Genomic DNA, 23,113 nt, shown 5'->3' on the forward strand with positions numbered 1-23,113 from the left:
CCTATTGAAAGAAGATCAAACATCGATTGAAAATTTCCCCATCTCAATCTGCTGCTTAATTAAAAATTTTCAATTGCTTAATTAAGACTTTGGGATTTTGATTTTGCTTCGGATAAAAATTTACATCTCAATCTACTGCGTAATTTGAATGTTAAAAAATACTCTAAAACAACTCATCCCATAATCGATTAATCCAATTTAATTGAATTGATTTAGTCTGATTTAATTTAAATTTTCTCCTAACTCGGTTTGATTTGATTTGAATTTCCAATAAGTCCTATTTATTTGGTTTTTCAATTTTTCAAACCGAATGGATCCTATTGATGCTCACCCTTCTGAGAATAAAAAGGCGGCCGACTATGAAGTCGGTAAGAATTTTCCCGCCTTTTGCTTTGTCTGAAACGAAACATCAACTCTTCTTTCCTGGAAAGTCATCTGCAATACATAGTTCGAATCAAAACAAACAATTCTAAATTACAATCTCCTTAATGCCGAAAGAAACCCTCATTTTTCTCTCAATTCACTTCTCCACCCTTTTCCTTTGCCTCTGTCATGCCAAGTCCCAGACCTTGGATCAGGAACAAGAAGTCCTGCTAAGGCTAAGGCAACACTGGCAAAATCCACCTCCTCTTAATCAATGGACCCCTTTAACCTCCTCCTCTCATTGCTCTTGGCCTGGGGTCAACTGCACAAACAGCTTCATCACTGAACTTCATTTTACCAACATGAACATCGCTGGAACTATCCCTTCCTTCATTTGTGCCCTCAAGAACCTTACTGTTCTTGATTTTTCCAACAACAGCTTCACTGGAATGTTCCCTGTGGCTCTTCTTAGTTGTTCCAAGCTCCAGTACCTGAACCTCTCTCAAAACTATTTTGATGGCGTCATTCCTGATGATATTGACGGCTTCTCCGGGCTCTCCTTCCTCGACCTTTCAGTTAATAACTTCACTGGTAACATTCCAGCTTCTATTGGGCGGTTACAGGAGCTAAAAGAACTTAAGCTTGATCAGAACAAGTTTAACGGTACTTTCCCTCCAGAAATTGGCAACTTGTCCAACCTTGAAGTGCTTTCTATGGCCTACAACGGTTTTCTACCCTCAAGTTTGCCTTCCAATTTCACCCAGCTGAAGCAACTCAAGTGGTTATGGATTTCTGATTCAAATCTATTCGGGGAGATTCCAGAAACGGTAGGAGAAATGGTGGCACTGGAGCACTTGGATTTATCAATGAATAAATTAACAGGGAATATCCCCCGCAGTTTGTTCATGTTGAAGAAATTGAGTATCCTGTATCTTTTCAAGAACGAGCTATCTGGGGAGATTCCTTGTGTTGTTGAAGCTTTGAACCTAGTTGAACTTGATCTTTCCGATAATAATCTGACAGGGAAAATACCAGATGATTTTGGGAAACTTCAGAATTTATCAGTTTTGAATCTCTTCTACAATAAATTATCTGGTGAAATCCCAAAAAGTATTGGTAGCCTTCCAGCATTGATACGTTTTAGCTTGTTTAGCAACAATTTATCAGGTGTTCTCCCTCCAGACCTAGGCAAAAATTCAATGCTTAAAACAGTTGAGGCTTTGTCCAACAGGCTTACTGGCAGGCTGCCTGAATTTTTATGCAATGGAGGAAAGTTAGTAGGAGTGTCAGCCGACGATAACATTCTCACTGGAGAGCTACCAGAATCGCTTGGGAATTGCAGTAGTTTGCTAATGGTGAGTATTTCACGTAATTCATTTACTGGCAACATTCCTGTTGGTCTATGGACAGCTTCAAACTTGAAATATTTGATCCTAAGTGATAATTTGTTCACGGGTGAGCTTCCTAACGAAGCGTCAAGGAATCTTTTAAGGCTAGAGATCAGCAACAACAGGTTTTCTGGTAAAATCCCCACCGGAGCTTCTTGGAGGAATCTCATAGTTTTTAATGCCAGTAATAACTTGTTTTCTGGCACAATCCCTCCAGAATTAACTGCTCTTCCTCTTCTCACTACTCTTCTGCTTGATAGGAACAACCTCAGTGGAGCTCTTCCATCTGATATAGTCTCATGGAAGTCATTAACTACTCTAAATATGAGTCGAAATCAACTTTCAGGACAAATCCCAGAGGAAATTGGTTTTCTAACAAATCTTCTCGAACTGGACTTGTCAGATAACCAGTTTTCTGGCCAAATTCCCACTGAGTTTAGCTCCTTGAAATTTACTTTTCTTAATCTCTCTTCCAATCATATCACGGGGCAAATCCCAATCAGTTTAGAAAACACTGCTTATAGCAGCAGCTTCTTGAACAATCCTGGTCTCTGTACTAGAAGTTCATTGCTAAGCCTTAATCTATGCAATTCCAATAGCCAAAAATCAAGCAAAAACTCTACCCAATTCATAGCTCTGATATCAAGTATTCTGGCAGCAGCCTTTATAGCTTTGCTACTCCCATTATTTGTGATCAAAGTCTACCAAAAGAAAAACCTCGTATTAAATTCAACATGGAAGCTCATCTCATTTCAGAAATTGAATTTCACAGAATCAGATATATTGTCAAGTTTAACAGAAACCAATCTGATTGGGAGCGGAGGATCAGGAAAAGTATACCGTGTTGCTACTCATCGATCAGGTATTGTTGCTGTGAAAAGAATGTGTAGTGACAAGAAGGTAGACCAAAAACTTGAGAAACAATTCCATGCAGAAGTTCAAGTACTGGGTAGAATAAGGCATTTGAACATAGTAAAGCTGCTTTGCTACATTTGCAATGACGATTCAAAATTTCTCGTCTATGAATATATGGAGAGAAGGAGCCTGGACCAATGGCTGCATGTGAAGAAGACATCAACAAGTGTCTCAGGTTCAGCCTGCTTGGACTGGTCTAAGAGGTTCCAGATTATCGTGGGAGCAGCACAGGGCCTGTCCTACCTGCACCATGACTGCTCGCCACCCATTATTCATCGAGATGTGAAATCAAGCAATATACTGCTAGATTCTGCTTTCAATGCAAAAATTACTGATTTTGGTTTGGCCAAGCTGTTGGTTAAGAAAGAAGAAGAGACAGCATCTGTTGTGGCTGGCTCCATCGGCTATATAGCTCCAGGTAAGTTCTATAATTAAGGATTTGTTTTGATCCCCCTCTTTTTCATTACTAAAGAATCAACTTGAATTGCAGACTATGCTCCCTTCCCCCGTTTCCATTACTAACGAATCAAGTTGAATTGCAGAGTATTTTCAAACAGCGAGATTGAACGAGAAAATTGATGTTTACAGCTTTGGGGTTGTCCTTCTTGAACTAACAACTGGGAAGGAGGCTCATTTAGGAGATGAAAATACAAGCCTAGCAGAATGGGCATGCAGTCACATGATTGAAGATAGACCTATAGTCGATGCTTTGGATAAGGAGATCATGGGATCTTCTTGCTTGGATGAAATGATCACTGTTTTCAAACTGGGGGTTAAGTGTACAAGCAAACTGCCTTCTGATAGGCCTTCCATGAGAGAGGTCTTACAAATCCTAGTTCAATACAGTCATCCGCTTGTTTATGGAGTGAAGAATACGGGTATTGAATTCAAGAATGGACGTGCATCAGACAGTGATGATAATGTCTGAGCTCTCTCTGTTTGTACATTTGCAGTACCAACGAAGTCTCGAGTTCAAGTCCCAATTGTATTCAATTACTAAAAAAAATGTGCCCAATTTGAAGTTTTTAGCAGAAATAAGTTATAGAATAGTTTTCCACAAGCAAATATTAGTTAGAGGGTCAGATAACCCGTAAGCTTTAAGAAAATAAGCAGATCTTGCACAACTATGTGCAACTCAGCAGACTTCGTGTAGTTGTACTTTCTAAGACTTCCACAATCCAAGCATTATAAAGAGTTCACTACACTATATTTTGCACCTATCTACTTTTTCTCGTAACCAGTCATTGCAATTTCATTATAAATAGAACCTAATAATCTGATCTAGCCCGTATGCCAAACTGTTAATCCAGCAATAATTTCATAATGTTGTGTGGTTTTATCACAAAATCTCCATGAAAATTGTACCCGTTATTTTCTGTAGTGTGCATAAAATGCAATATGGACGGAGGGATAGAGATTGAAGGCACTCCATTGGCATCCCAAGGAAGGATAGTTCTGTTTAAAGAAAACAGAGTTGTTCTTGTTATTCAAAGAAGTCTCGTTTGGGAATGTTATCCCCCTAAAAACTAGCAAATGGTAAAATCCATAGTTTTCGCACTCTATCCCTTGTTAAAGGCAACCCATTCAAACATGACTTGCAAACGATGGAATAGGCTGCAATTAGCACAATTGAGTGCAAACATCTTCACCAACCTATGCTGCTAATGACTGCATATTTTGCCGAATATACGTATAGGCACCTTAAATTTGTTGAGAATGTTTAGCATCAATACTAGCTAATTGTGTAAAATTAGCATTTATTTCTGCTGATTTCTTGGCCATCTTTCCTGAAGAAAAGAAAATTTTCTAAAAACCTAGTCTGTACACATTGTCGGATTTACTCGCGCTGTTTGTATGAATCGCACAGGAAGGGAATGCCAGAGATATGGAACAGAATGATTGATCTGTAATTGTTAGAACCCATTGAATATTTATGTAACTGCATGACTGCATTCTCTTGACGAATTTGGTTTCCTTGACATGGTTTCTATTCTGCTGGTAGTTCATTTGAATTCAGGGCTCACATACAGGCAGAAAAGCGCTTGAAATGGATTGAGAAAACTGTATCATAGTTCAGAGATACAGTGGTATGGTAGTTCTTATATGTTTTAGGGTTGGCTTATTTATTTATTTTTTTTTTTCAATTGTTGCTTGTAGCTGTTCCGGCCGATCTAAAACCATAATTTTGTTAATCTTTTGTTTTACTAGAAAATCTGTCACGGAGTTGATGTAAATTGATGGCAATAATATCTCTGGTTACTTGGTTTCTAAATAAAGTATGCAACTTTATTTTAAAAATTTAATAAATAAATTACATGAGGCAAGTTTTTTGAAAATTTAGTTAAATATTTGTGATATGTGCAAATTTAATAAAAATAAACTTTTTATATTTAATTTAAATTTTATTATTTTATTTTTAATTAAAATAATTTTTAATATTTTTTATATAATTTAATTATTAAAATTTATAGCATGTAACTTAATACCCTCAGTTTAATATTATTTTTATTCTTTACATATCCAATTTAGATTTTTAATAAAATTGTATTTTTTTATCACTTTTTAATCCATTTTCAATGAAAAAATAAATTAGTTAATAAATATAATTAAAATATATCATCACTCTTGAAAATAAATTAATTAATTAATTAAAAAAATATGTAAAAGTGTCATCATAACAATCAATAAATAAATAATAAAGATAAATAAAAAATAAAGATAAAAAAAAAAACTTATGTAAAACCAATATTGAAAACTCATATTTGTATCATCTACTAATATTATTATTGTTATTATTATTATTATATTAGAAATTTAAGATTTTTTAATTATTTTAAAAATGAATACAATAATGTTATAGTTTTATATGTAAAAATTAAAATTCAAATTGTAACTGAAATCAAAATTGAATTGAAATTAAAATCAAACTATCCTGAAATTGCTTAAAACCAAATTAGAAATGAAATCAAAATTTAGTTTGAAGTCTAGTTCATAAAAATCGAAGAATCAATGTTGTGATTTTGATTCTAATTCTTAGGTAGAACCGAATTGAAACCAGAACTAAATACCCTTAATAGCAATGATGGACCAAGGAAAGCATCCCGAAGCCACCTCCCCAAAATTTTAATTTTTTTTCATGGGGAGTAGTTGAATGTGAGAATATTTTTATAAAGTCTTACAATTGGCTCTAAAAATATTTTCTATCAAAAGTTTAAAATTATTATATTTATTTATTAACCTAATTAAAAAAAATAAATAATTCATATTCTAAAAAATTTTTAAAATTTATTTTTATTAATTTAATTAAAATAAAAAACTAATGACTTATATGTTCTAAAATTTTTTAAGTCATAAAATGAACTTTTAAAGAATTGATATTAGTCAAATTATGAATAAAATATATTACAATACAATTAAATTCAATTTTTATTTTTGTCACTAATTTTTTAAATTTAGGCACGTTATTAATTTTTAAATTTAAGTAGCCTCTTAATTTTAAATGTTGTGTTTATCATTGCTTGATAGATGGAAGAAATCCTCATAAAGGCTTGGTCAGCGCGTCTAAAGAGATACACTAGCGTTTACTTGTACTTTTTTATCGTAGCAGAAATAAAATTACTTAAAAAAAATGAAGATTATTGTTATAAATGAATTATTGTTAAAATTATTTTAATTTTAATAAAATTTTTATTTTTATATAATTCATACATACATATATTTTAAAATTAATATGAGACCTTAAAAGAACCAGAGACATACCCACTCTAAATGAGAGTTTATTCATTTTTTAATAAATGAGATATGTTATAAGATGTAGAATCTAATTATATTATTAAAGAATTAAAACTAAAAAGAAATTCTAAATAGAATGTCATGATTTTTTATTTTAATTTTTTAGCGTGTCATTTTTATTTATTATTCATAAATTTAGTAATTTGTTCATTCCTATCACCTACCTACTAAAATCTTTTTTGACATTGAATTTCAGAGTCTGAAACTGTTTTTTCGAATAAAAATATTATTTTAAATATTATTAAAAAAATTAATTTTAAAAAAATTATTTTAATATTTTTATGATTAAAACTGATTAAATTTAATTTTTAATTATTTTTTAATTAATATATTTAAAAAAATAATTTTGTCAACAATAATATTAAATGAACCTAATTTTAATAAAAAAGTGAAACGCATTTGATCATTTGACCCACTCGGTAGTCGGTCCACTAAATTGATCGTTGTTGGATATCCTATGGTCATCCCACTATCATGGTGATCGTATGAGCCCATTTGGCACTTCTTCGAGCCACGTGGCACTCGTCCGAAGGCTCACCAAATTAGAGAACTAATACAAGGTAATCATTCATAGTTGATTTATTGTTGAAATTAAAATACAACTAGGACAAAGGTTAATTAATTTCATTGTATGCCATAGGCAAAAATTAATTTTAAATGCACCCACGAATTTAATTTAGTAAAGTTTTATTTACTTTTTCTCCATTTCTTAAAAAGGAAAGAAAAGGTAAAATTAATTTAGGCTGTATAAGAAAATATTGTTTAGTTAAATAACAAAAATAATTTTAAAAATTTGAAAATTACTTTATTATTGAAAAAAGGAAGCAATCATTGCAAATTGCGGGACAACAAATGTTAATTTTCTAAGGTCAAGATTAGAAGAATAAATCATTGCAGCCAATCTTTGCTTACCGCCTCGAAATTTGTATTGATTGAAAGAATAATTAGTAAGTGTTTTTATTATATTATCTTTTATAATTATAACAGATTTATTTTTTATATTATAAGAGAAAAAATATTAATTTTTAGTGTTTATGTATATCTAATAATTAACTTATATGAAGATATTCTTGTAAGAGGAATTTCCTTTGTGAATATCAACCATTAAATAGCCGCATGGCAATTAATATAGTAAAAATTAAAATTTAAAAATAAAAATAAAAAAAGGCAGAATTTATATAAGTGGGAACGAACACGCTGTCTCTAAAACAAAACATCCAACTTTTCTTTTCCAAAACCTCATATGCAAATACGCAGTTTAAATCAAAACAAACAATTCTAAATTCGAATATCCAACAAGCACAAGCTTCGATCACGAGGAAAGAAAATCTACTTGTGGACGAACTGCCTTCTATTCTTGGGGATGCCAAACTCCAATCCATTAGCCAAGAGTACAATCTCCGGATCGACTCTTTCGAGCTAATTCGATGCCATGAGGGTCTTCGAGCCGATCACTTCTTTGATGAAACTGATCGAATTATAGTGTACGAAGAGCAATTAAAGGTTGGGCTTCAGTTTCCCTTGGATGTATTTTATAAAGACATTCTGAATTTCCACCGAGTCAGTGTAGCTCAAGTACATCCAAATTCTTGGCAGACTATGGTGGCCTTCAGAGGTCTTTGCCAGGCTAAAGGACTTGAACCCACAATGAAGGTTTTTGCTGAACTACACAGGCTTGCTCAGAGAAAAGATGATGAATATTGGTTTTTCCAAGCCAAGCCGAACTACGGGCTCTTTACCGATCTCCCTTCTTCATTAAAGAACTGGAAAGATCGATTTTTTATACTGAGGAGTAAAGATCATAATAGCTTCGAGGACATTCCCCATAACTGGAATTATTTGGTCCCCAAAGCACCCAAGAAGATCACTCTGAACAGTGACGAGGATGCCATGGTAAAGGAACTAAAGAACTAGGCGACCACTTGCAAATATAGGTGTTCAGATGTGATTATGGCTGAACTAAAATGGTGGATGATGCGAGTGATCGCCCGCGAGAATTATGAACTGCAACTCCCTGACCTCAGACCTGGGATTGGCAAACTCACTAATTTTTTATGTGCAGGTATGGCTGGGGGTGAATTCGTAAAAGAGAGTCGCAAGTGGAAGAGGGAGCTCGCCCGAAAAGTGCTGGAGATGAAAGAAGCCGCTGCCGCTGCCGAAGCTTAGGGTCGGGTTTTGGTGGAAGTGCCGAACTCCCCTTTCAGACCTCAAGATCAGCCAGCCTCAGAAGTCATTGCAGAGCCTTCACCTCGACCAGCTGAAGCTCCCTCTCTTCCTCTGGTCTCTTCGGGAGTAGAAAGCGGCTCTTCTGGACCAGCCATCTCAACTGTTCGACCGCTTTCGTGAGGTGCTCAGGTCCTACTTCAATCCTTGGAGAGGAACTGCTTCATTCGGGGAAATCCCGATCTAGCTAAGGTTTTGGGTGCTTCAATCTATTTTCAGGAAGATCAGACCCGGCTGGCCCAAGATAGCATCGATGACCTTCTGACTCAGACAATGAGTTTGGGCCTGAAGGCGGTTGCAAACCAGCACGTGATCAGAGAGAAGGCCAATATCTTGAGGAGGGAGATCATCAAGAAGGTCTAGGATGTGGCAATTGCAAAGACTCAACTCTCGGTGGCCAATGATCGGATCGCTGACTTAGAAGATCAGGTGAAATCTTACGAGGAAAGGATGGCTGAACTGGAGTGGGAACTTGAAGACTCTCAGGCTCATCAAGCTGCCGATCTGGCTCGATTTTCTGATTTGATAAAAGCCAAGGAAGACGAGGCTTTGGTGAAGGAAGTTAGTGCATATGTGAATGCCTATAGCGATCTAGAAGCCGAGCTAGTGAAGCGCTACCCTAAGGAGGACTTCACCTGGCTGGAGAAGCTCGCCCCGGGAGTCGAGGCCGAGAGTGAGGAGGAGCAAGAGAGAGAGGAAGGAGAGAACATTATAAGCATACCTGAAGAACAGGCTAGGGAAGACCCTCCTGTTGAATGACTTGTATATTTTATTTCTTGAAATGAATTTTAAAGTTTTTTGTGATCAAATCCTGATGAGATCGGAAAATATCAAACTAAGTATGGATGAGTATTGAATCAACTCCCACTTGATTGGATAAGCTCGAACACAGGACCTAAGATAAATTATGAAACATAACTGCTTAAAAAGATCGGATAATATCAATCGCGAATGCGAGATCGGAAAACCTTGTAACCGAAATTGATTAAAATTTGGAAACATAAAAAAAAAATGATTTGAGAATGGGTTCTAGTCTGAATTTGTTAAGTTCGGGACCACTTATTTAGAAATCGGTTAAAACATTAACTTGGTTAAATACTTGAATAATTCGAGCGAGATACCTGATCACAAAACGTCCTGGAATTTGGAATCTTGAACATGAAGAGATCGGAAAACAAAATATAAAATCAGATGGTCTGACGATTAATCAAAATAGGTCAAGTAGACGGGGAGATCGGAAAACACTTGGTTTGAGCGTACATGAGGTCGAATAAACTTGAAATTTATTATTTATCTAGGAGGATACTGGTTCGAAGGAAATGACGTGGGGTTAGGTAACTGGTTGAGATCGGATAAACACCTACAAGGGAGATCGATTGAATTGCAATTATAAAAGTTATGACTTTGAAGATCGGCCAAAATATGGTGTCTACAAATGCTCAACACAGTTGAGGCTTCATCCAACAGGCTTACTGGCAGGCTGCCTGAATTTTTATGCAATGGAGGAAAGTTAGCAAGAGTGGTAGTCTGCGATAACAATCGCAACGGAGAGTTGCCAGAATCACTTGGGAATTGCAGTAGTTTGTTGATGTTGGGTATTTCACGTAATGCATTTACCGGCAATATTCCTGTTGGTTTATGGACAGGTTTGAATTTGGCATATCTGATGCTAAGCGATAATTTATTCACGGGTGAGCTGCCTAATGAAGTGTCAAGGAATCTTAGAAGGCTAGAGATCAGTCACAACAGGTTTTCTGGCAAAATCCCCACTGGTGCTTCTTGGAGGAATCTGATGTTTTTTAATGCTAGTAATAACTTGTTTTCTGGCACAATCCCTCAAGAATTAACTGCTCCTCCTCTTCTCACTACTCTTCTGCCTGATAGGAACCAACTCATTGGAGCCCTTCCATCTGATATAGTCCCATGGAAGTCATTAACTATTCTAAACATGAGCCAAAATCAACTTTCGGGACATATCCCAGAGGATATTGGTTTTCTACATAATCTTCACCAACTAGACTTGTCAAATAACCACTTTTCTGGCCAAATTCCACCTGAGTTTAGCTCCCTGAAGCTTATTTTTCTTAATCTCTCTTTCAATCATCTCACAGGGGAAATCCCAAGCAGTTTAGAAAACATTGCTCATAATAGCAGCTTCTTGAACAATCCTGGTCTCTGTACCAGAAGTTCATTGCTAAGCCTTAATTTATGCAATTACAATGCCCAAAAGTCAAGCAAAAATTCAACCCAAACCATAGCTCTGATATCAAGTATTTTGGCAACAGCCTTTGTGTTAGCTTTGCTACTCTCATTCTTTGTGATAAGATTCTACCAAAAGAAAAAGCGTGCACTAAATTCAACATGGAAGCTCACCTCATTTCAGAAATTGGATTTCACAGAATCAGATATATTGTCAGGTTTAATAGAAACCAATCTGATCGGGAGCGGAGGATCAGGAAAAGTATACCGTGTTGCTATGCATCGATCAAGTCTTGTTGCTGTGAAAAGAATTTGTAATGACAACAAGTTAGACCAAAAACTTGAGAAACAGTTCCATGCAGAAGTTCAGATACTGGGTAGAATAAGGCATTTGAACATTGTGAAGCTGCTTTGCTGTATTTGCAATGACGATTCAAAACTTCTGGTCTATGAATATATGGAGAGATGTAGCCTGGGCCAATGGCTGCATGTGAAGAAGAGATCAACAAGAGTCTCGGGTTCAGTCTACTTGGACAGGCCTGCAAGGTTCCGGATTGCAATGGGAGCAGCACGGGGCCTGTCCTACCTGCACCATGACTGCTTGCCGCCCATTATTCATAGAGATGTGAAATCAAGCAATATGCTGCTAGATTCTGCTTTCAATGCAAAAATTGCTGATTTTGGTTTGGCCAGGCTGGTGGTTAAGAAAGGAGAAACTTCAGTATCTGTTGTGGCTGGCTCTTTCGGCTATATAGCTCCGGGTAAGTTCTATAATTAAGGATTTGTTTTGATCTCCACCTTTTTCCTTACTAAAGAATCAACTTGAATCGCAGACTATGCTCCCTCCCCCCCTCTTTTTCCATTACTAAAGAATGAAGTTGAATTGCAGAATATGCTCACACAGCCAAAGTGAGAGAAAATTGATGTTTACAGCTTTGGGGTTGTCCTTCTTGAGCTAACAACTGGGAAGGAGGCTCATTTAGGGGATGAAAATACATGCCTAGCAGAATGGGCATGCCGTCACATGATTGAAGGCAGACTTATAGTCGATGCTTTGGACAAGGAGATCATGGGATGTTCTTGCTAGGATGAAATGATCAGTGTTTTTATACTTGGGGTTAAGTGTACAAGCAAACAGCCATCTGATAGGCCTTCTATGCGAGAGGTCTTTCAAATCCTAGTTCAATACAGTCATCCGCATGAATACGGGCATTGAATTCAAAGCATGGACGTGCATCAGAAAAAAAAATGATAATGTCTAAGCTCTCCCCGTTGGTACACTTGCACTTAATTGAAAGCCCAATGAGCTTTGGGTCAATGTCTATGTCTGTCAAATCTGAGTTCAAGTCCGAATAATATTCAATTGTATTAAAAAAAAAATGATGTTTTTAGCGGAAACAAGCTAAATAGTCTTATGCAAGCAAATATTAGCTAGAGCGTCAGATAACCCGTAAGCTTTTAAGAAAACTGTGTGCAACTCAGCAGCCGTCGTGCAGTTGTTCTTTCTAAGACTTCCGCATTCCGAGCAAAATCGATGGCATTGTAAAGAGTTCATTATACTACATTTTGCACCTATCTTATTTCTCTCATAATCAGCCATCGCAATTTCATTTTAAATAGAACGGATGCATTGATAATCCATCAATAGTTTTATAATGTTGTTTTATTACAAGATCTCCATGAAAATTGAACCAGTTAGATTCTGTAGTTTCATAAATAACAATGTCCACTGAGGGATAGACAATGAAGACACTCCATTGGATCCCAAGGTCAATTCTCACCCTTCAACCTACCAAGCCCCAGGGTTTAAAGAAAACAGAGCTCTTCCTGTTATGCACAGAAGTCTTGATTGAGAATGTTAACCCCCTTAAAAACTACTTAATAGTAAAATCTACTTAAAAGTTGGAATAGCCGAGTCGCCATATAATTACTCCAAACAGAAAGGTGACTTGCAAACGATGGAATAGGATGCAGTTAAAAAGACAGCGCAAAAATCTTCACCAGCCTCTGCTGCTAAATGCTAATGACAGCAAAATCCACTTTTTATTTCCATTAGAAGCCACAAACATATTTTGCCGAATGCAGCAACTCAAATAATAGTTTACATCCCCCACTTTATTTGCTAACTCGTCAATGAGTAAAAGAAAAAATAAAAAAAAAAGGAGATAAGGGATCAAAAAGGCAGGCCTCAGCATGGAAGCTTGGGATTGGGACCATTTGATCCATCACTCAGTTATAAACTCTATAAACTGAGAGACAACACTAGCTCTAGATGATCTGGAGTAAGTGATATGAGGGGAAAGGACTAATATACAAAAATTGAAAAATATTCTCATATGCCTATACTTTATTAAGCTTCTGCGACCTCCAGGTATTGGGAGTGGGAAGCTGCCAGGAGAGCCGCTCCAATGCCTGAGCCATCATTTGAGTGCTCAACAACGATGCTTTCAGAAACTTCCTCTCCCAGCAACTCTTTGAGAGTGCTCTCCATGGAGATACGAAATTTAGTATAGTGCTCAAACAGCCCACCATCCAACGCTATTACTGACTTCTGCTTTTCCCCATCCCTCACTGTGTCTCTTCCCAGTTTCTTGATGATGCCTACGATTCCAGCAGCAGATAGCCGGGCACCACGAGTGGCAACAATATCACAGAGGTTAACAATAGCTTTCCTCATTTTCAGGGAGGTATTTGATATCTAAGCAAAAAAAAAAAAAAAAAAAAAAACTATATCATGAAATCTACTGCAAAAACCATGAAATTATTTTTGCTGTCATATAATTGCTAAATTCACATGTAGATTGAAAATTTGCTACTCTTCTGTTAACTTCTATATGAAGCAAAAAAAGCTTTAACACTTGAATTATCTAACAAACATTTAATTAGAAAGTACAGATGCAGGTTCAAAACCGCATCAGAAGGGCATAAATACCTCTAGGATATCCTTTAATTTGCTTCCAACAACTTTAAGATCTGAAGATGTATCATGATGCATTGCAGACATGTGTGGGGTCCTGCATATTTTATAGCAGAAAAGTGACAGCAAGAAAGCTCTTATCAGTCACAAAATTAACAGCACTTGGCATGTCCTTTATAAGCATGTTAGACCATTCAGATGACAAAATTAACCTATTCACCCCTATGAAACTCAATAGGCCTTGCATGAAAGGATACTGAAGAGGAGAGAGAGAGAGAATGATTTTTTGCCAAATCCCATTCTTAAAAAGTCGGGTGCACAGCTAGTGTCATTTTAACATACGGGTAAGTACATATGCATTAGTGAAACATCCCAAACATAGACAAACATAAAAAAGCCAAAGCCTAAACAGACAAGGAGGACTAAATAACAAATATCTCACAACCTAATAGTATCTAGCATACCTTAAGATAAATGGAATCTCCAGTTTTGGTGGAACAACATCACCAAAGAAGTCAGCTTCCTGAGCCATTCTCAATAGAACTCTGCGTACAATCTCTCCCAAATACATACCAGAAATTATCTTCTCAAAAATCTGCAGACAATAGTCACAAAGATCTTAAGAGTGATTACATCAATATTTAGCAATAAGATGAAAACAAAAGACAAAGTTAAGCTTACCTGTTCCCCAGGGTTCAGAGACTCAACATCCAGGGCTTGATCATATTCTGTTAATGGAAGGTGTGATGACCGAAAGTTACCCCACTCCATGTTGATAACCTAAGTAATAAAGAATGCTTTAGTATGATTTTATGCTCATTTAAAATCATAAGAAGAGATCCTGCCACAGAAATATGATGGCTAAATGTAAACAGATAATATGTTAGGAAATATAAGAATAACAGTGAAAAATAATCATCTCAAAAAAACCAACCATTTCTCCAGATTTAGGTAGAAGACCATGCCACTTGGGAATTGCTTGTGCTCGCTCTACATATGCTGCATTTGTTCCAGTTCCCAAGATTACAGCAGCAATAACGTCCTGGTTGCAGTATCTACCTCCAGCTAATGTTCCAATCGTATCATTGACCTACAACATCTCAGCAAGTTAACAAAGTCGCTTCATTGCCCAAATTGGTGATTGCAGTAAGCAAGCAACTTGTGTCAGCACCAATATGGAAATTAGATTTCTTGGCATATAATAGGAAAAGCCAAACAGAGCTTCTGAAAGCAAAAAAACCAAATTTAACTTACCAAAGCAGCCACACGCATGTCAAGGCCAACTCTTTTCATGGCTTTTGTCAACTCCCCCACCACATCCTGCCCGACCTGTACCATGACCAGCCATGAGATAAAATCACAAACAGTTAAAAAGAAGTTAACAGAGTTGGAAGTTGCATTATTGAATAAAGCATGGAAATACATCCCACGTCTAAGTGGAATAACCTGTAATCCATGGCCCAAAATTTCTGAACCTCACAAAAGGGGATTTACTAAGGAACTGCTTGCTTGTTACACCTAAATGTTTAGTATTTGTCACAGAACAGTACAACCAAAACCTAGCAAGATCTGGCATTAAATAGGAATTGCTCTGAGCTTTCCCCTCACTCAATACAGGAATTGGTACAGCTGTCTAAATGCTCAACATTTCATACATAAGTAGTTCCACAAGGATCCATGCATTTGTCATAAGTCTATAAATTAGCATATGCCTGCAAATTTAAGCATGAAAGCTGCACTGAGATTTTAAGAAGAAATGAAAAATTCCAGGCCCAATGCCAGTATGCATCCTGATGAAAATACAGAGAGAATAAACCATTCCAGAGCCCAGAGTCTCCAGACAAATGACAGAACCTTTGGTCCTGAAGTTTGGGTATTGAGTTTTAAATGAGGTCTCCAGGCAATAAATTGAATGTTTCTCAGCTGCATACAGATTAAAGGACATTCATAACAGATATGAGAAGTTTCTAATAGCATTGTATTTATTCCAATGAAATCGAATTAACATATTTTAGTGGCAAGGAGCAAATCATGAGTAATATTTTAGATTATAGAAGAATTTATTCAAAGATTCAATGCTAAATCAGGGAAATGTGCCAAGATAATATATATATATATATATATACACACACACACACACACACACACGCACACCGCAAACATTGATTGTAAGAAAGTAGAAAGATTGTGAAACATGACAAAGTAATTAGGATTAACCGTGTCCTCTATGGAGAAGCCTTTTGTCCATTTTATAAGATTTCCTGATGCTATTGATGTTTGCCGAACTGGAAACGAGAAGGTAAAGCCCAGTTCCCTTTGTTGACCAGGCGAAGGATGCAAACCTTCACCTTCTTTAGCAACAAATTTAGCAAGTGCTTCAGCAATATAATCGAACAAAGCCTGAAATCACCATCATTTACAAGGATTCAGATTGTGAACTAATCTACTTAGAGTCAAAATTGTTAGGCTACTTTGAAATCATACTCACATCTGAAGATCCAGTCATCAAGTGTGGAGGAATTGAAACTTCCTCAAATTCTTTTTTGACAACACGATCATCTTTCCCACCCAATACCACCCGTAGAACACGAAAATTTGTGCCACCAAGGTCTAATGCATAAAACAGCCCCTTCTCATCCCTGAAGACAATAAGCAGAAGTGACTGGAACTTTTAGCTAGCTTTCTTTTCGTAAATGTAAAAGATCTAAACAAACAGAATTGCTAAATAATACAAATTCTTTTTAAAAAATAAAAAATAAATAAAAAAACCTTTTTTATCTTAAGAAATTACTGTCTTCTCTTTTTCTGTAGTCTTTATTTTGTTAATTCTTGATAAACCATATCAATAAATATCGATTTAAAACAGCTTCTATGCAAACAGGGTCCATGAACCAAACAATAAATGTACAGTTCTAAATTAGGTAAGGTAGAGACGCAGAGGAACTTAACACAAAATAGGAAGTTGGTCTTTATTAACAATTCACTGCTGCCAACTGTCATGAAGTAACCATATTCCACAAGAAATAAATCAAAAACATAAGTTGAGAAATATTCTCTCAATGTGAGATGAATTCAGTTTGTTTTCTTATGAACAGAGTAAAATGATCTTCCACTTCAAAAACTTCAGACCTTATTAAACCAGTTCATCATGATTATTTACAGATGGAACATCAGAGAAATTATTGCCCAGAGAATTTTCATTATCAAAGTTTTATGAGAAGTGAAGAGAAAATGGAGACCAAACAATCAAGGAACTAGACAGAAGGTTTAACGTTAAAAAGCAAAGTAGCAGAGCTTTAGATCGTTGTACGGTAACAAAAATTATTAAAATGCAATCCAAAGAAAAAAAAAATCTTTTTTGAAAAGGGGAAAGAAATCATAAGCAATATCCAATAGATAAACATGCTTATAAAATTTGAATGAACAACGAAAAAGGCAACTTAAAAAGCAAATGGCAGAAATAACTTAAAAAGCAAATGGCAGAGTTCTTACACATCACAAGTGAAAGACGTCAAACTCAAAAAAACAAAATTCGAGATAAGGGAATATGCCTTTTTCAATGGGAAATTTCATCTGAACCATGTAAGCAAGCCCATTCCATCAAATTCCAGTGGGCCACAAAAGAGGCAACCGAAACCATTAAACATTCTTATGTATTGAGTTAAAAAGGATAACAAGACTCATTTTTTGCATCCCATAGAAAACTCTTATAAAATGATTAAAAAAAAAAAAAACAGAGAACTAACCATTGAGAGACATATACAACACGAAACGCCTAAGAAATAAAAAGCAGCTCTTTTTTCCCATTGGCGATAGTAAGGAAATACAATAAGTGTAAATTCAAGACTAACAATAACCACAATGCACAATCCTCATTAATTGATTATTCAAGCAAATCAATCAAAATCATCCAAACAATTATGGAATTATTAGTTAAGGAAAATAACATATCGCATCCTTTAACACCTAAAACAAACTCTAAATCTAAATCCAAATCCAAATAGATGCGAAATAATTAAAGAAGAAGCTTTTCAGCAGTTGATACCCGGTAGGAAGATTGTCAACGTAGCTGATGAGCATCTTAAGCTTGCTTCCACCCTCCGATGCAAGACCGGCATGCATCTCAACGGTCATAGCATCAGCCACCTGGCGTAGCTTTCCTGAGGGGGTCCCACACTTTTCCTCGAACTCCCTGAGTATGGCCATGGCCCTGGCCCACTTCCCCGAACAGCGCATCCTGTGCCTGACCACAAGGGCCGCCGCAGCACAGACAGCCGCCGCACAGACCACCGCCGCACCCACCGCCACCTTTCCCATGAGCACTAGCAGCAATAAAACAGCTCACACCTGCCTCTGTAAAATACGAAATGTCTGATGGCTTGCTCCCGTTGGATCTTTTTTATTCTTTTAAGATGTTGAGATGAAGATAGAGGCAATAGAGGGATTTATATTATTATAGTATATAATTAAAAAGAAAAAGAAAGGGAAACGATTTTCTCTGGGATTCAGCAGGATTTTCTCGGGAAATGAGTGTAAAAATGGTTCGCTTGTTGTTTTTGTTGGCTGTGTACGAGTATTAATATGTCGTATCGGTTTTTACGGGGAAAGATATTTTATGATGAGAAAAAGCCAGAAAAGAGATAATGTTTTTAGGGAGAAAGTGGTCATGGTATTGGGTTAAAATTACGAGAGTACCATCAATGGAGTGACGTGTCAACGTCATCCGTCAGCCGCTTTATCTAGACGGACGTGGTTTTTGTTGTTTAACGATTTATGAAAACAAAGGGAAGCCAAATTATGTGGGCATGTACACTTAGTATATCTTCCCTCTTGGCTGGCACGTGCGCACATGTGAAGTTGGAATCCAACTCTAAGCAAAAAGATGGAGATATTTAATTGAAGAAATATTTTATTTGTTTGAATTTAGAAAGTTAATATTTTATTTAAAATTAATTTAAAAAAAAAAAAAGAATTAGGCATTTTTGGCATTGGTTGGTCTCTTATCCAAAATAATTTAGAGCCGAAATTGTTGTCTAAGATGAAGTGGTAAACAGTCAGATTTTGAAGAAATCGTCCAAAATTGACCAATTAATCCGATTCAGCGGCTAGTCATCCATTTTGAATTTCAAATTGCTTCCAAGTTGGCCACCACCTCTCTTTAATAATCCCTTTTTAATTTCTACAACGTAAATGTTTATATCAATCCACTTCAATAATAAATTCGTATTATTAAAATTATTCTTTAAATTATGAAATTTTGAATTTAAATTTTTTATTAAAATTAAATGATAAAATTATAAGTATTTATTTATTATTAATTTAAGGATGAAAAATGAAGCAATAAGAAAGTGGACAGGTCACATGATCTCAAAGCTGGATGCTTAGTGAGAACAATTATTATAGGATTAGAGTTTATTTACTTTCCTAACAAATAAGATATCTTATAAAATGTAAAATTAATTATTATTTTTTAAAAAATTTATTATTATAAATATTTTCATTTTGAATTATTGTTATGATTAATACTTCATACGCTCATTGACTAATAGTTTATTGATAAAAATATTTTTTTTGTCGAGAATAAAAAAAAATTAAGAAAAAAATTATAATAAAATTGAAATTTAAAGATATTTTTATTAATTTTTAAAATATAAAAAATTTAAGTACTAAATATGATGTAGGGTGCCCTACCCTTCAACTTAGGTTCTCGTCTTGTAGGTACTTGTCTTGCCTTTTACGCGGCTTCATATTTCAGTACGATGGTATCTCAAAATAATCTCTTTATAATTATTTTAATTATTATATTTTAAAAAAATATCATTGAATTTCTCATATTTAATTTTATTTATTATTTAATTTTTTATTTTTATTAATTTAACTATTAATCAAAAATTAAAATATTATAAAAATAGCAAAAAGTGTTGTTAATAATAAAAGTTTATAAACGAAAATATTTATAATTATCAAAACTTAAAAACGAAAATATTTATTAGTTTACAAAAAAAAAATAAATGAATGGATAAAAGCACTATAAGAAATTAAAATTTTTAAAATTTTTCTTTGTAAAAAGTGTTAAAAGTGGTCCTAATAGAGTAATAATAGGCAAAATTATTTTATTATTTTAATATTTTTAAATTTAATTTTAAATTTTTTTTAACTGATATATTTTAAAAAATGATTTTTCTAACTGTAATTCTAACAATAATGTGCAATAAATCCTTGACCTATTTGTTTCTTTCGTCGCCAAAGCGTAAGAATTGTTGGATGGAATACTGACTCAATTGGCTTTAATAAATGACTTTAAATTCAAAGCCGAATTAAAATTTAGAAACAATGTAAACATCTAAATTATTAATTTTGCTATAATTGAAGGATAAAATAATAATTTTTTTTTAATTTATATTTGTCATTTTATAATCAAATACGAATATTGCAAACCAAACCGGTTCAAGTTATTTCAAAAAATTTTGCTGATATTTCTTCTGGGCAGGCAAGCAAAGCAAGGAATCTACAAACGCATTATAGTTCTCTGTTAATCATATTAGAGTTTATGCATATTCTAAGAATTAAATTTAAAATACTGTCCTGCTTTTCCTATTGGCTAAACCTTGTCATTGAAATTGAAAGATGCCAAAATTCAAGTGCAGAAAGAACTATTCGAAAATAGTGTAGCTTGCTTGTGAGTTGCGCATTCCTCAATCTCATCCCCAAAGAAACCGATTATCCTGCGATAAAAAAAGATGAAGAGCCAGTCAGGGTCATCACTTCTTTTTGATGTTCCATCATCAACAAGAGAAAAGATTCTGGAAGTGGATGGAACTGTCACCATCAAACCAGTTCTTGGACGTGTTGGAATATCTACCAGGCCGGGTCACCTAATTCTGACTGACCATGCGCCGTACTTTCAAGCTCTTGGTATTGCATCTTATGACAAACAAAAAGTAGAGGCTAAGAATTTATTGGGAGCTATAATTTAGCCAATTTTTTTTATTTTTTATTTAAGTTAATTTAAAATTTTTTATTTAAATTCAATTTAACTCAAAAAATAAAATTTTTTTAATTATTGATTTTCATCAGAAATTGAATTTATTATTGATTAGCCCAACTGGCTGCAGTTCGGCACTATCCACTTATCTACTTATTCTATACAGCCTGACCCAAATAGATAGCCAAGACCAGCCCGCCCCACCTTCGTGGAAGTCTAGCCCATGGGCCATGGCACAAGCATATCCACCTGGTGTTTATACTATTTGTATACAAAAAACCTTCATATTCGTATAAAGTGAAATATAATTTTATATTTAATAACAAAAATAGTAAAATTTTATTTTTAAAATAATAATAAATTAAATTATTTATATTTAATAACAAAAATATAGATATTAATTTAAAATATTACGTACGCAATTATGAAGCGTCAAAATTCAACAAATTAATTAATCACTAGGAGAAAAACATGGTTATATAATATATTAATCAATCAATATTTTGCTCCCAAAAAAGATGCACATAGGCGCACTTCCCATTCATAGGATAAGCAAGAAATAATGGAAGATTATTGATGAGGGAGGCAAAGTGGGGGGTGTGAAATGTGAACAGGGAAATGTTTCTTGGAGCTTCGAAGAGAAAATAAAAAGAAAGAACTCATCAATCATAAAAGTTAGGCAGCAAATGTTTTTGACTTGACGTGTATATATATATTGGGTGGATATAGTGAGTGTGTAGTCATGACCCTTTTGTGGGATCTCTTTAGATTCAATAAAAATGATGTTGTAAGGGTGACTTCATAGATTTCCAACTCATTAGTCTCTCTTTAATGGAAATTCAAACTTAAAATCTTATGTTAGAATTGATTTGTTTTCTATAAGGAATGATCTTATGATCTTAGAATCTTATGCCCCTTTTCTTTTGTTCAATTCGACCAATAATTTCTCTTTAATATTGTTAGTCCATTCAAGTCGACCCCTCCAAATCCTATCAAATCGAATGTCCATCATTTTTGTAATTATAAATTCTTTCTAATTAAAATTTTATCTTTTTATTCAATTGTCAATGCAAGTGTAATCATGCATAGTTGACTTGCTCCTTATAATTGTTGAAATTAAAGCATATATACGACAAAGTTTAATTCATTTTCAATGTTAAATACTAATTTTAATTGCACCCACGAATTTAATTTAGTGATAATTAAGTTAATATTACTATTACGTTAATGGCATCGCTAATTGCGGGACAAAAGATGATGTTAATATTCTAATGGCAAGATCAGAAGATAAATCATTGCAGCAAATCTTTGCTCACTGCCTTGAAAATTGCATTGATTGGGGGATCCCATCATAACAAAATCTTCTTTTTTTTTTTTTTATCATCAATTCCAACATGATGGTGAGAGAGAATCACATGGCAATTAGTTAAAAAACTTTCAACTTTCAAGTTGCGTTCTGAAAACACAACATGGCTGCGTAAATAGAGAAAAAAAAAAAAGAAGGGGCAGAAATGCAAAGGTAGGTAACTTGGAGGGATGAGATAGGTAATTTAAAAAGAAAGAAGAATTTTCCAAAAGAGAGAATGAAAACGAAATGGTTTGGATTTGGACAAGAATGTCTCACAAACCATGTGCAGCAATGCCGCCCACGTGGATAAGGCATGCGTGTGGGTCTCTACTCTCTCTTCCGACTTGATTCTGGTTTTGATTCTTTTCAACATTAACGTTTCAGGAAAGAAACCTATACACTTCTCGTTCTCTCTCTACTTCTTTAAAACTTACCCTCTTCAGCTTTCTTTCTCTCTTTTTTTTTATTCTTTAATCTTTATTTAAAATCACATAATTTTAAAAATAATTTAAATTTCTCTAACCTAAAACTAATGGGTATATATATATTTCTTAAGCTTTTTCAATGGAGGTTTACACAGAGGTGGAGATGAGCTGTACGTGCGAGGCAAGTAGCTGGATTCGTAATTAAACACCCTTCTGCAGCACCTTCTCTTCTATCACGTGTCCATTTTTCTTCTTTATTTTCTTTATTTTCTTTATTAATTCTATCATTCTCTTTTCTTCTCTATTGTTTATTTCTTTTTACGTTTTTTTATATAATAATATAATAATTTCTGGAACAGGCTATATATCCCACATGTTCAGGATAATATATAGAAATTTTATATCTATTTATACATTTATTTAACCAACTTAATTATTCATAATTATTTTAATATTAGTTAATAATACATTAGCTCTCTATTTTAGTCATCATCATCATCAACTGTCCCACCAACCGTCACAATATGCCCTCGAGGCTACGTTTTGATGCAAATTCGA

General features: G+C 34.6%; 2 protein-coding genes and 1 pseudogene across 2 annotated transcripts; 2 read left to right on the plus strand and 1 right to left on the minus strand.

Moving 5' to 3' along the window:
• Positions 1–376: 376 nt before the first annotated feature.
• On the plus strand, positions 377–3,862 carry LOC110655059 (receptor-like protein kinase HSL1). The gene is made up of 2 exons (XM_021811239.2): positions 377–3,084; positions 3,209–3,862. Exons 1-2 carry the CDS (start codon positions 489–491, stop codon positions 3,592–3,594), a joined length of 2,982 nt encoding a protein of 993 aa, XP_021666931.2. The 5' UTR covers positions 377–488; the 3' UTR covers positions 3,595–3,862.
• A 6,254-nt stretch (positions 3,863–10,116) lies between these two features.
• Positions 10,117–12,096, plus strand: LOC110655060 (receptor-like protein kinase 5; annotated as a pseudogene).
• An 808-nt stretch (positions 12,097–12,904) lies between these two features.
• LOC110655096 (hexokinase-1) lies at positions 12,905–18,381 on the minus strand. Its single transcript, XM_021811272.2, has 9 exons — positions 17,843–18,381; positions 16,286–16,436; positions 16,015–16,197; positions 15,052–15,126; positions 14,732–14,887; positions 14,479–14,577; positions 14,262–14,392; positions 13,813–13,894; positions 12,905–13,578 (listed from the first exon to the last, which is right to left on the minus strand). Exons 1-9 carry the CDS (start codon positions 18,112–18,114, stop codon positions 13,231–13,233), a joined length of 1,497 nt encoding a protein of 498 aa, XP_021666964.2. The 5' UTR covers positions 18,115–18,381; the 3' UTR covers positions 12,905–13,230.
• Between the last annotated feature and the right edge of the window lie 4,732 nt (positions 18,382–23,113).

This window comes from Hevea brasiliensis, unplaced genomic scaffold, assembly GCF_030052815.1.
Source record: "Hevea brasiliensis isolate MT/VB/25A 57/8 unplaced genomic scaffold, ASM3005281v1 Scaf549, whole genome shotgun sequence".
NCBI lineage: Eukaryota > Viridiplantae > Streptophyta > Magnoliopsida > Malpighiales > Euphorbiaceae > Hevea > Hevea brasiliensis.

Coding starts and splice junctions, on each gene's coding strand:
- LOC110655096 (XM_021811272.2), bottom strand. CDS start 18,114: ATGGGAAAGGTGGCGGTGGGTGCGGCGGTGGTCTGTGCGGCGGCTGTC. Junction 16,198..16,285: donor TGATGACTGGATCTTCAGAT/GTGAGTATGATT, acceptor TGGTGATTTCAG/GCTTTGTTCGATTATATTGC. Junction 13,895..14,261: donor GAGATTCCATTTATCTTAAG/GTATGCTAGATA, acceptor TAAAATATGCAG/GACCCCACACATGTCTGCAA.
- LOC110655059 (XM_021811239.2), top strand. CDS start 489: ATGCCGAAAGAAACCCTCATTTTTCTCTCAATTCACTTCTCCACCCTT. Junction 3,085..3,208: donor CATCGGCTATATAGCTCCAG/GTAAGTTCTATA, acceptor GTTGAATTGCAG/AGTATTTTCAAACAGCGAGA.